Source organism: Trachurus japonicus, chromosome 1 (genome assembly GCF_045865225.1).
Source record: "Trachurus japonicus isolate A0001 chromosome 1, Traja_1.0".
Classification (NCBI taxonomy): Eukaryota; Metazoa; Chordata; class Actinopteri; order Carangiformes; family Carangidae; genus Trachurus; species Trachurus japonicus.
In genome coordinates this window covers 22351578-22364683 of record NC_140907.1, presented here as the reverse complement: position 1 = coordinate 22364683, position 13106 = coordinate 22351578, and the positions used below count along the sequence as shown (strand labels likewise).

General features: G+C 42.2%; 1 protein-coding gene across 1 annotated transcript; it reads left to right on the top strand.

Annotated features, from left to right (window-relative positions):
- The first annotated feature begins 570 nt into the window (after positions 1-570).
- LOC146991898 (uncharacterized) lies at positions 571-2716 on the top strand. Its single transcript, XM_085780434.1, has 2 exons — positions 571-947; positions 1209-2716. Exons 1-2 carry the CDS (start codon positions 791-793, stop codon positions 2543-2545), a joined length of 1494 nt encoding a protein of 497 aa, XP_085636560.1. The 5' UTR covers positions 571-790; the 3' UTR covers positions 2546-2716.
- The last annotated feature ends 10390 nt before the right edge of the window (positions 2717-13106 follow it).

Genomic DNA, 13106 nt, shown 5'->3' with positions numbered 1-13106 from the left:
TCAAGACTTAAGACTGTCTCGTTACTCGTTACATTACCTTCTGTGCACGCTCCCAATGCGCTCTGAGTACCATCTTATCTCCAAAGTTTGGAATATACCTAATGATCAAGTCAGCGATTTGATTTTGACTTGATTTTATTTTTGCAATACCCTTCCTCGGATACAATGCCAAAACTAAGCGGCGGGTGGAGGTCGCTCTATGTCGTGGGATGCCTTATCTTCAGAATGAGAGCAACACCTTCATATTTTATCACTGCTTTACTTAGACATGCTTTTAATTCAACTCGTTAATATGCAATGAAATATACCATTAATACAACGTTTCACCACCCAACACTGGTCGCCACTTGTTGCAACGTCAGACTCCATCTCTCCAGTATGGGAGGAGGGAGGTTTGGGCAAAAAGAGGAGGAGGGTGAAAGGGGGGGACTCCGTCACATCCTCTGTCCATATATGGGCATGAAGTTTACACGCAGCGGGGAATCCTCTCACTGGAGCTGATGAATGGGGAGGAGGGCCGAGGGAGCTGCCAAAGTGTATATAAGGAGCGAGAAGGGAAGTCGCTGATGTGAAATCCACAGCAAGCAAATACCTACCGAGGAGCAGAGAGACGAAAAGGAATACCTTTAATTGCTTTTTACACCTTTTGACACAGACCACTTTGGATCATTTGTTGAAAACCATCAAAAGGGGGGTTGAAAGAAAACAGTCATCTGCATAATTTGTTTCACATTTCCCCCCCTTTTACCTTTTTCCCTGGGAGAGACGGACTTCTTCTAAGTGCATCATTATGTTGAACAATATGGATTTGAATGCGAAAGATTCTTTTTACCCCCAGTTTGACAATTGCAACAGTTCTTCCCTGGGAATGGAAAACAGCGTGCGAAAAGATAACCAGGAGGTGTATGTCGATGCAGAGCGGGGGGTACCTGCCCAGTTTGGCCACGGTGAGTTCGCATCTTTGCACAGTCGATAAAATGTGCATGCATGAGAATTTCAATCTTTTAAATGCGCGAAGCGTTGGAAATAGCGGGCACTTTTTTTTAGTGCAGTCGTGTACGTGAAGGCGTCTTACCAAGGTATTCCTGTGTGCCAAAATACGCATGCATGTTTATGTAACGCTGAATCTCTTCACTGTTTAATTTGCACTGATTCTCAGATTTAAAACACAGGCAATGACAAAGTTTTGTGTCATTCTAATTCAACAGAAGGAGCCCCTGCAACCCTCAAAACCGAAGCTTCCAACTCGGAATTTGCTTTTAACCCCTGCGAGTGCCCAAAAGACACCTACACCCCCTCCTCGCTCGCCTACTCTGGCAGTTTCTATGTTGAGGCATCTCAGGGAGCGCCGTGCAGCACCGAAACACTCCTCAATATGATCACTGAGATCGTGGGGATATCTACTCTGCCACTTTCAGAAGTGCAACAGAGCGGCAGCAGTCGGGGAACTTATCCATCGCCAGCGCCGATGGACAGCAGCAGCAATGGCAATTTTGGAGACCTCGGCCCCAAGAGGCAATCCTACACCTGCTCCGGACCTACCCCCCCTGTATACTCTCCGGACCAGACATGTCCGAGGTATGCTGATGATCAGAGCGGCAGCCAGGCCCAAGACCCGTCCACTTCCCAGCTCAGCTTCGGCTCCTCCCGAGCTCCAAACCAGAAGAAGGCTGAACCAAAGTCAGAGGCCGCTTCTTTCCCTGTTGTGGTCAAGAATGAGTTTGAAAGCAGCTGCTACGAGTGGGGAACCTTTAATAAGTCTGACTGTTTGGAGACGAGTTTTCAGACAGAAACGTTCCCGATGTCAAGTGATTTCCCCCCCGAGCAGCAAATGGATGTAAAGGAACTTTTAGACACCTTCCCCCCAATTTGTCCCAACCCAGAGATGGAGTTTAAAGTGGAGGGAGGAATCAAGCAGGAACCGTGTTTCTCTGACACCTGTTCTCAGAGCTACTCCAGTCCCCTGTACAATAATTACCTCCCACCACCACCACCGATGGGCCTCTCCTCTAACCTGAAACCCTTCCCCGAACCACCACAGCCATCTAATCAGTGTGATTCCTTATACACATCACCAGCATTACCAAGCACCATAGACTCCATCCTGTACTCTTCCTTGTTGCCAGATTCTTTTGCCCAAAGTTACACTACCCGCGCGACGAAGCCCCCCAGGGCCAGAAAGAGCCCCGCCACCTCTCACGGCCCAGCCAAAGAGAAACCTTTCACCTGCCCCATGGAGAGCTGCGACCGGCGCTTCTCTCGCTCGGACGAGCTCAACCGGCACATCCGCATCCACACGGGCCACAAACCTTTCCAGTGCCGCATCTGTTTGCGCAGTTTCAGTCGTAGCGATCACCTTACCACCCACACCAGGACTCACACGGGGGAGAAGCCGTTCTCCTGCGACGTGTGCGGCAAACGGTTTGCCCGGAGCGACGAGAGGAAACGGCACGGGCGCGTACACCAGAAACAGAAGGAGAAAATGGAACTAAAGCCACAGGTGACCGCCAGTGCATGGCCGTTCACTCTTCCCGAGGGAATTTGAAGACAAGGCTATGTGTCCACACATATAATATTAGGATCTTTCCGTCTTGGAAGATAAGCCAGCTGACTGTACAACTTGATGTCTGAGTTGGTCTGACTGGCAAAACCAATGCCTGACATTAAGATGTTTGCGAATATTGCAGTTTTTAAGGAGCAGAGAGAGAGAGAGAGAGAGAGAGAGAGGTGGGGGGTGGGGTGGGGTGGGGGGGTGGGGTGAGAGGTCTGCTTCGGCCTTATTGCCTGCTGCTGATGCTGCTGACTTTATGCAAAGATGCATAAGTTGTTAAAGTCGGTAAACAGATCAACAGTGACTTGTTGCGGATACTGTCAGTACAGCCAAACCTCTGCTGCGGCATTGCATGACTGCTGTTCAGCACCTCTTCATCTGGACAGCTCCAACCTCCATCCGCCTCTGAGCCTGGATGGATTGCACTTACAGATTATTAATATCTCCATTTAAGATTCTTATTTTCTGCTTTTAGCATTCTTAGAGCAATGGTTTGGACTATGTTTCTTAAAAATGCATGTTTATGTGTTTTTTTTCCTTTAACCGGAATATCAGCCACTGTCAAGGTACTCCTTCACCACACAGTGAGGGTTATTGACATGAATGTAGGCTAACATATTTTTATGGCTTTGACCATAAAGCTGTCCATCTTTGATCAAATTTAGTGTTTGTTTAACTTCTTATCATTTGGCTGTCAGTGTTTTTTGTCATTGGTCTTTGTGTTGTGTTACAATTGTTTGGATTATTACAATTGTGAAAGATATATCATAAATGGGAAATAAATATATTTGTATTACTGTACTTCTTTGTATTTTTATAGCTAACTGTATATTTTACATTTATCACATTTGAGTGTCATTTCTAAGGTGAAATGTATTCTTAATCATTAATAATGTCTTGGTTTTTTGAGGGCTACTGTTTAGTAACACAATATTTTAAATGTTACAATTTGATATCAAGAAACATTTTCGCACTTCATCCCATTGTTGGTATGATAAGAGTTATTTCATTGAACTGCTGATCTAGATTTAAAAGGGACCAGAATGTACACTAGTTGTGGTACGGCTTTTCAACAAAAATGATTTTACAATATGTACTGAAGTATGTTTAATCAAGCTAGAGATGACTAGCAAATCATATAAACATTGCTTTTGAGTAATCAGGTAGCACACATTGCTGCGAGTTTCTGTGGACGTTACTTTGATGATGAAAGGGTTTTGACACCTGGTATCTTTTACTGGAAATATCAAATGCTGAAATGTTCACTTTAGCAAAAAAAAAAAAAAAAAAAAAAGACAAAAAGCTAAAAAATAAAAAATGTTGACAGTTTGGTGGCATTGTCACCAACAGGGTACTGCAAAAAAGTAATTTAACTCGCCTTAAGTTATATTAACTGTTCAAGTAAAGATTTTGTACATACACAGTTTCTACAATACCTTAAATTAATATTGATGTTGTTATTTTTATGAAAAGTTTATGAACAAAATAAACATTTTCTGGAAACAGCAAGTTTCTTGTGCATGGTTCAAAATGATCAACCATATTGTCCTCTCACTTTGCCCAGTCTGTTTCATCAAGACTTGAGACCCCCCATTGGAGCACTCGGATGAGTGTATCTCTTCCCAAAATATACATTATAACAGGCCACCTGTGGCACCACACTGTAGCCCTAACATTAGACGAGACAGCTCTGCCCCATGAATCACAAGGTGTTTAAATCCAGCACATTAAAGTGAACACCCTGCTACTCATCGCTGTAGTTCTGAATCGCAAATATCACTTCCCTCCTGACGTACATGTGGAGACGAATACCAAGAACGCCATGATAATCTCTGCAGAAAACCTGTTAAGCAGGACATTTTCTTGCCATGTCAGTGAGATGATCTGATGCTCTCGGTTCATTCATTCCTTTGTTCATTCACTCATCCATTTTTGCAATAAAAAGATATTAATTTCCACTCAATTGCTGAATGCAATTATGGTCTATTATCATGTATTTTTTTCTCTCAAATAATGGTGCTACTGAAGTCTCCTCTTGTCAAAACTGCCTGTGCATTTTTGTAAATGCAGTTAATGGTCTCTGTGACTTAAAATCTCTCTGCTAAGATTTTAGATAGATAGATAGATAGATAGATAGATAGATAGATAGATAGATAGATAGATAGATAGATAGATAGATAGAAAGAAAGAAAGAAAGAAAGAAAGAAAGAAAGAAAGAAAGAAAGAAAGAAAGAAAAGGCAGTAGTGCAAGCAATTGCTGCCAATTCTGATGGTGAGGGCATTTCTTCAAAGCAATACATTTTGTATGCCACTATATCAAGAAACAGACCTAAATGCATTTCATAAAAAAAAGTGTTAAAATTCACACACTTGTGAGCATAGTACAAGTACAATTTTAACCCATACATTTTCACTTGGCGTGAAGAGTTCCTGCAGGAGATTTGGAGTTTCTATGCATTAAGTGGGTTCCCAAGAGGTTTTGGGCTCTGTACATCTTTTCATGATGCCAAGATCTTATAGTCTGTCATTGCAAATTATGCAGACATGTATTTACCAGGGACTCCGCAGTGGTACGTAGGACATGCATGTGCCCATGACGCAGTCGGCTGGCAGAACACTACTGTGCTTGCCCACGGCAGTGCGTAAGTGCCTGCGTTGTCTGTAGCTGACAAACATACTGTACCAGTGTGAAAATGCAAGCTGCCACATGGAGCACTGTGAATAGTATGTACCCATCCTCTCCTGTCCATCACTCATCATCACTTACAATAGCACAGGGCCCCACCAGCATCAACATGCACTCCCTTATCCATGTTGTTTTAGTAGCAAACATTGTCCAGTGATGGATAGTTGAAGCTTTGAATTGCAGTGATGTGCAGTCACAGTGACCATTATCCAGACACTTGAAGACTGAAGAGTTATTGAACTCTGGCCAGTGATGGAATTTCTGCGTTTGTGCATTTGGAAGCTCAAATTCACATTTGCATACTGTAAATGGTCCTTGATATATCTACAGTACGGTTTTAGCCGTGTCGTCTTTATCGAATACGTTTACCATGTCATAAACCTTAAAACTCGTGCTTTGATACTGACGAAAGATATAAAGCAGCTGCCTTCCACTGACTGACATTTATGTTTGTTTTTCTCCTGTAGATATGTGTAATTTCTGAAGCCATTAAGTAATTGTGCAAGGAGGGCACATGACCGCCACCGAGAACCATGCTTTCTCAGAACATACACCTCTGTTGTTAATGGTGGCACATCAAGTACATTAAATCCTTGCCAGGGTATTACTAATGCAAACATGTTAACATTAGGACTTTTGCATCGAGGGGGGGGTTTATCCAAGGTAATGTTTCTGTGTGACTAACGTATTCCATATGTAACCGGAGAGAAAACCGTGAACAGAAGTGATTTCACTTCCTCATTGTCTCATCCAATTAATCGCTTGATGTAGGATTGCTTCTGGATAAGTCAATGGGGATATTTATCTGCTTTACCAAATGAATACTTTGGCTCAGGATTAAATAAAAAAATCCTTATAAATGACAGTGAGGGATTAAATGGGCCCAAATTCTGGGGATAAGTGTCATTGCAGAATGATATGTACTTACATGTTTGTTACTTGTAAGAACATGCTTTTTCTTCCTTCTGATTGGCACACAAAAGTTTGTTTTTTCCTGCATAATCTATTTTTTTGCATCATACACAAGCAAATTGTGACCTCCAGGTTGTTTATATCATATAGGTTCATAACTAGAGTATGCTGCCCTCCTCAGTGACACAAACCCATCTATGTTTGTGATGCCATTACATGCCTGAGGTCTATCATCAAGAGGTACAAGTACAGCCCCCGTCATCTCTGAAGAGCCTAGCATCCCTTTTATCCATGCTTGAACTCCAAACAATTCTACCTCTACAACAATAATCCAATAATCACTTTCAGAATGTATGAGAATGAATTTATTTGCTTATATGAAGGATCAGAGGCAGTTTCAGTGGTCCAAGCTTCAGGTATCAGGTCACCTCAAGTGCCTATTAATAATCACAGTCCTACTTGAGACAGTCTATATGGCCACACAGCCTCATTTGCTTGCGGATTGATCCATTGTGGGGTAATCACCACATAATTTTATGCGCACCTTTAAAATGTGCACAGGGGCACGTCATGGTCCTTGGGGTGGGCTCAGTAATCAAAGTGCATAATCGCATGGCGGTAATGGCAATCAGGCTTAGCAGATTAATTCCTCGGATCATACATCAACCCGTTGGTCCTGTATCTGATCATGAAGAAGGGTGTAGGTGGTCTGGAGAGTGCAGGTGATTAAAAAGAAGAGAACCATTGTGGCAAGAAGGACCTCGTTATGCAAACATTTTAAAGTGCCTAATTCTTTCCATTGTTCTGGCTCCCAAATTCTTCATTTGTATTACAGATCAGGCGAAGAACAAGACTTAGAAAATAACTTTTTCCTTGCTCCTTCATAAATTACAAGTCAACTCAAGGGTCAAGGGCTCCTGTCTGCCACTTTTATCCTGTGCACAACATCTCTATGGTAACTACGTCAAAGGACTTAAGGTGTATGCTGCACCTTAAGTGAATGGAAAGCGGTGACCATACCCCAGCTGGCTGAATGACTTCATAGCAATTCAATTACTCAGGGAAATTTACAGCTGTCCTTGGAACATTCCAGGTATAAACCCTTACAATTCTGCCACAGCAGTGTGCTGCAGCAGCATCTATTCTATGGCAACCTCTAGGAATCTGGACAGTCCATGGAAATAATATTCTCACTCCGTACAAATGTCTTCATAGCCATGTATTCATTTCTTTCCAACCTGCTGCTTTGAATTCCCAGTGTGCTGGATACTTGTTGCTTCAGGATTGTGCAGGAACAGGGTGCTCTTTGGTTGATTTATAACATAACATAAATAATGTAAAGCTGCTACATATAATCAATACTTTCACATTAACAATAAATCCAGTTTAATGTAGAGTGGGTCACTTGCAGTGACAAGCCCAGAGAATTATTAACGTGGTCTATGGTTCCCCGCCCCCTCCCCCATTTTAGCATCTTTCAGCTTATTATTTGTTTGTTTTTTTGGATACTACTCTACTGATTTAGGCCCAATTACCTTCCCTTCCCTCTAACTGTGGTCCAGCCCGGTTTAGACAGCCACAACATCAGGGGGAAACATTATCCATTAACCTGATCAGCTGGTGGCAGAGTACTACAGCTACCTCTGACAGCGATCACTTCAATTAATCATGATATATGCCTGCAACAATATGCACCAAAAAAGAAATATCCTCACCTATGCTCTCATCACTCTGTTGTTCAAACGAGAGCCCCTAACAATGAAATGTCCAGCACATATACTTTGACATTTGTGGAGGAAAGGAAATAATCCTCAGGTGTGTGTGTGTATATATACAGTAGCATACGGTTGAAAAGCTTCCTGGATTGACAGTAATGACTCTGAAGGAAGTTTGTGCTTGTGTTAAAAAAAAATGTCCATCACGCTATTACTTGTTGCATATATCCAGAAAACCTGCTGTCACATTAGCATGCAGCCGTCTCACAAAAGAAGTGTGTAAAAATCCACCCATCTACATAACATCACCACATACACTCACAAGTGTTAACCCCTCCTCCCATAAAATAAATTACCGTATGACCATGTGTCCAGTGGAGCTGAGTGATTACTTTAGTGCTTTGACATTTGCAACAGCAGTAATGAGGCATGTCTGTGACAGCTGTGTCACTACCAGCAGCCTATGTCTTGGCTGTTCAGTTCATCGCTGGGAAGCAGGCATACTGTGGCCAAACACTGGCACTCTCTCTAGATAATGATGGCTCACCCATAGAGAAGCTGAGAGAATGTGTCGAAGTCTGAGGAAACTGTGCGCATGTGTGTTTAACTGAGAGAAAGAAGTGAGTGAGGCCTATTGAGCGTGTTTGTGAAGAGTGTGTGTGTGTGTGTGTGTGTGTGTGTGTGTGTGTGTGTGTGTGTGTGTGTGTGTGTGTGTGTGTGTATGTGTGTGTCTGTCATTGCCAAGATGGAATCAGAGACTGGGAGAGGAAGCTGGGCTGGGACATAAAGACTAGTAGTATAAAAAAAATGAGTGGGCTGAACACGCTCCGCTCATACAGTGCACCCCTCAAGCAGGGCGACGATTTGCATGTGCACACCAGCCTCGACGCCAACTACAGTATGTATTCTGCATCTAAATTAACCATCAAAATCAAGCATCGCCCTTTCCCGAGCCTCCATGAAATGTATGCAAAACGTAGCTACTTCAGCATTAGCCGCCTGCTTTCTCTGCCGCCGCTGTTGTTTTAATGCTCGCTCAATTCTGATAGTTGTGAATTGGAGCCATTAGTAAAGGGCGGGCAGTGAACACAGAGAGTCTCGTTATATAGAGGACAAGTACATGAGTGACTTAAATCACACAGAGAGTGTTTATGGCCACTTAAGATCACTTTGTTTGTGTGACTGTATTTTTCTAGTTTTGTTTTAGAGTTTATAGAATTATTGTGTTCTATCATATTCTATTATGTTCTGTTGCGATGAATTCTTTTATTGTGTTGTCTTGTGTTGTCATCCTTTTTATTCTATTCTGGCCAATTCAATCATTTTGTTCAGTTTGGTTGTATTGTTTGTCTATTCTATTCTATTCTATTCTTAGTTGAAAAATGTTCTTATATACAAGACATGGGTAGAAAGAACTATTAGAATGCAGACATTTTATGAACCCTTCTATTCTATTCTATTCTATTCTATTCTATTCTATTCTATTCTATTGATAAATAAATTAATAACCTTTCTGCTAGATTTCTTTGAGGGAGATTTTACTCTCAAACTAAGTGAAGGATGATGAGCCCACAGTCCTTTTATGTATATAACATATATTATTCAGCAGCCTTTCAGATGTGGCAATATTTATACCATCATGTCATATATGTGATATTTTCTGCTGTTGTAAGTTAGAACAGCTGGAGTTTCCATTATTGCATTCATAATGTTACCGCTGCGTTAATGCACTTGAGTTACAATGGCCCCCTTTCAGTGTGTTAAATCCCCTATAAACGTGCACTCAGATGTTTCTCTGTGAAATGTAAATACTGATGACAAAAAAAGCAAAAAACAACAATAATACTGGCAAACAGTGAGATAAGCTGTGAAATGATGACAACTTTTTTAACTTAGAAGAAAAATCATGTTTTGCCACTTGTACCTGAGGCTGACTGATAAATGTGGTTTTCATGGCTTTAGTTATTGTAGATTATATCACTGGATCATTATTACAGATCCACTGAGCAAGTTGTGTATTGTAAAGTAGGCGCTGAGATGGTGCTCATTGTAGGTTGGAACTTTAATTTTTATAGCCCTCCATTATGTTTTATTAGCATATCATGTCTAAAAACTATAATATACTATATACATTTCTAATACCACCTAATTTCTCGGTGGGGATCAATAAAGTATTCTGATTCTGATTTAGTGAACACTTTAGTATGAATACGATGCTAATCCTGACACACAGCCTCACTTCATGGCATGGATTTCACAAGATGTTGGAAAGTTTCCTTTGAGATTCTACTCCATGTTGATATGATTGCATCACATTATTTCTGCAGATTTGTCAGGTGCACATTCATGCTATAGTCTCTGTTCTACCACACAACAAAGATGTTCTATTTTCAGATCTGGTGACTGGGGAGGCCACTGAAGTACAGTGAACTCATTGTCATGTTCATGAAACCAATTTGAGGCGACTTTTGTTTTGCGACATGGAGCATCATCCTGCTGCTGTAGCCATTAGAAGATGGTCACCTGTGGCCATAAAGGGAAACTCGTGGTCAGCAGCAATATTTTGATAAGCTGTGGCGTTTAAATGATTATTGATTGGTATTAAACGGAACCAAGAAAACATTCCTATGGCATTACATTACATCACCACCATGAGCCTTGACTGGTGAAACAAGGCAAGTTAGATCCATAGATTCATGCTGTTGATGCCAAATCAGATAGCGGAAATCCAGATTCATCAGACCATGTTACTGTAGGTTTTCCCACTCTTTAAATCTCCACTTTTGGTGTGTCAATGTCCACTACAGCCTGACAGGGGCGGAACCTGACGAGGTCTTCAGATATTGTAGCTTGTCTGCCTCAAGGTTTGACTGTGCTCTGAGATGCTTTTATGCTCGCCACAGTTGTCAAGAGTGCTCATCTGAGTTATCGTAGCTTTTCTATCAACTCCAGCCAGTCTGGCCATTCTCCTCTGACCTCTCTCATCAACGGGGTATTTCTGTCGGCACAACTGCTGCTCAGTTTTTTTTTGTTTTTAACACCATTCTGAGTAAAAACACTGGAGACGGTTGTGTGTGAAAATCCCCAGAGAAGAGAATTCAGAAATAATTTAGAGTTAGAGTTAAAATGGTATCGTCTCCCTCTGGAGTGTTGTGTATTATACAGTGGAATAGAAGAAGTCAAGCGCATGTAATCAAAAAAATACTGAAGATTTGTAGTGAAATACAGTATTTGAATAAGTTACTTTCCACCACTGGTTTCCATGTGTATCCGTAACATATCCTGCGGTGCCGCTGTGCACAAACCCTGCCACCGGCTGCTTTACCACCCTCTGGTCAGTGGCATAGCAGAGCTGTAGCATCACACATTCTCCTCCCCTCCTATCCTCATTCCTCACTGACCCCCCCTCGGCAGTACATAATGGCCGGCTCTGCCCCCCCAGTGGCTTTTAACCTGTGATGGACTGTCACTTTCACTGGGGGTGGGCGCACAGAGAGTGACGTCTCTCTCTGTCTGAGTGTATAGGAGCCATGCTGGGGTCACACAGGGGCGTATACAGTACAGTATGTTTCCCAAGCCTGAAAGCCCCGACCATAAATCAGACAGAAGCTGTCTCTGATCTCAAACCTGTAGAGTGTTGGAAACCTTAAGAGACGTGTTTTGTCCCCCTCCTGTGATTCTTGGCACTTTAAATGGGGCTTTCATATGTATGAGTCAGAACAGCAGTGCACATTTAAAAATCGAAACACTTTCTCTCACTGCTGCTATGCCAAATTCCCTTGTCTTGTGTTGTGAGCAATCACCATGTGAATTAACAAGTGATTTAGGTTGTAGTTTTTCTAATTGCCTCTGCAGCTTTGAACAGTATATGGTCGAGCAAGGCTGAAAATGGAGAAACTGAATGATGTTTGCAGGCCTTAAAGCTGTAATTGATAGAAGGGTGCATTTCAAGAAGCAAAGCATTTCAAAAACATTTTTAAAGTTATATGTGCTTGCTCTGATTTGACCAGTGTCTTTGCAAATTATTTCTGTTGCACGCTATGTTGAACTTTTCCTGAATCAAGTTACATAATGCTAATTTCAGCTTTGAAGAATTAGCAGAAATGCTTTGCAAGGAGACGGAAAGGAGGGGGGGGGGAGAGATTCTCTGCTGTTGTTGTTAGTCATCTGTGATCCTGTCACTCAATGCTGTGGCGGCATAGGGTCCGCTTCCTGTTAACAAGATATGTTTACAGCATCAGCATTGGGCTCCAACCGTCTGTGTATTTGTGCATTTATACTCCCTGTCACGCCTCAGGATTGATGCATCCACGTGTCCGTTAACTATTAACTGACCAGGAACTTACATCTCTGGGGAGACAGATAGTGACAGGGTCCTGGGCCCTAAACAGTACTCAGTGGCTGAGGCAGGCCTTCCTTTTGTTATGACGCCAAAATGGTGTCCAAGTGGCAGGATGCTGTGTCTAACCATTAACTAGATTGGTGGCACTGGGGCTCACCACTGAGGTGACAAATCACAATGTCCCCCAGAACTTAGCTTGGAGAAATATTAAGCCCATCTCAGCTGGGGCTCTTCCTCTGTCGTCCTGCAGATAAATGAATAGATGCTGATCCTTCCATCACCATCAGCTTCTCCTTCCTCCTACTCATCCACTCTCTGTGTTTGTGTCTCTTCTGGCAACACTGACAGTGGTGTCTTGTGAAGGAGGAAGAGATTGATATGATGAGAGGTAGATGTGCTGCTTCCTGCCTCTGGATGACAAAAAAAAAAAAAGATAATTTATGGATTCATCACTTTGCGGTTCGTGAAAACAGAATAACCCTCAAAGAAATTATCATTATGAACGAACACAGAAGCATGATTGAAGTTGAACAATCACTTAAACAGTCGTAGAGCTGTTACAATCAAGGACTTTAGTTTATGTAGCAGATTCTCTTCATTTGTGATCTCCTGCAGCACCTGTTCCGTACAAAGCCATTTTCAACATGACCGCATTCCTGTTCTTATGGCCCATTCACCGAACCCTCAGATGTTGTAGGTCTGCCTGTGTTTAACACCTCTGAAATATTTTCTCCCTCCCTCGAAGAGAAGTTAAAAGGGTGACAGATTTAGCTGTTGCCTCCATCATTAAATCCTGCGCCCCTTCATAAAGTCAGGAGACCTCCATGGTGTCTCGGTCCTGCGCTATAATGGCCGCTCATGGTCCAAATGAACTGAAGAGCTTTCATGTGTCCTGAACAG

Excerpts from the sequence above, each read along its gene's own strand:
- LOC146991898 (XM_085780434.1), top strand. The coding sequence starts at position 791 with ATGTTGAACAATATGGATTTGAATGCGAAAGATTCTTTTTACCCCCAG. Across the intron at positions 948-1,208 it reads ACCTGCCCAGTTTGGCCACG|AAGGAGCCCCTGCAACCCTC; the intron begins GTGAGTTCGCAT and ends CTAATTCAACAG.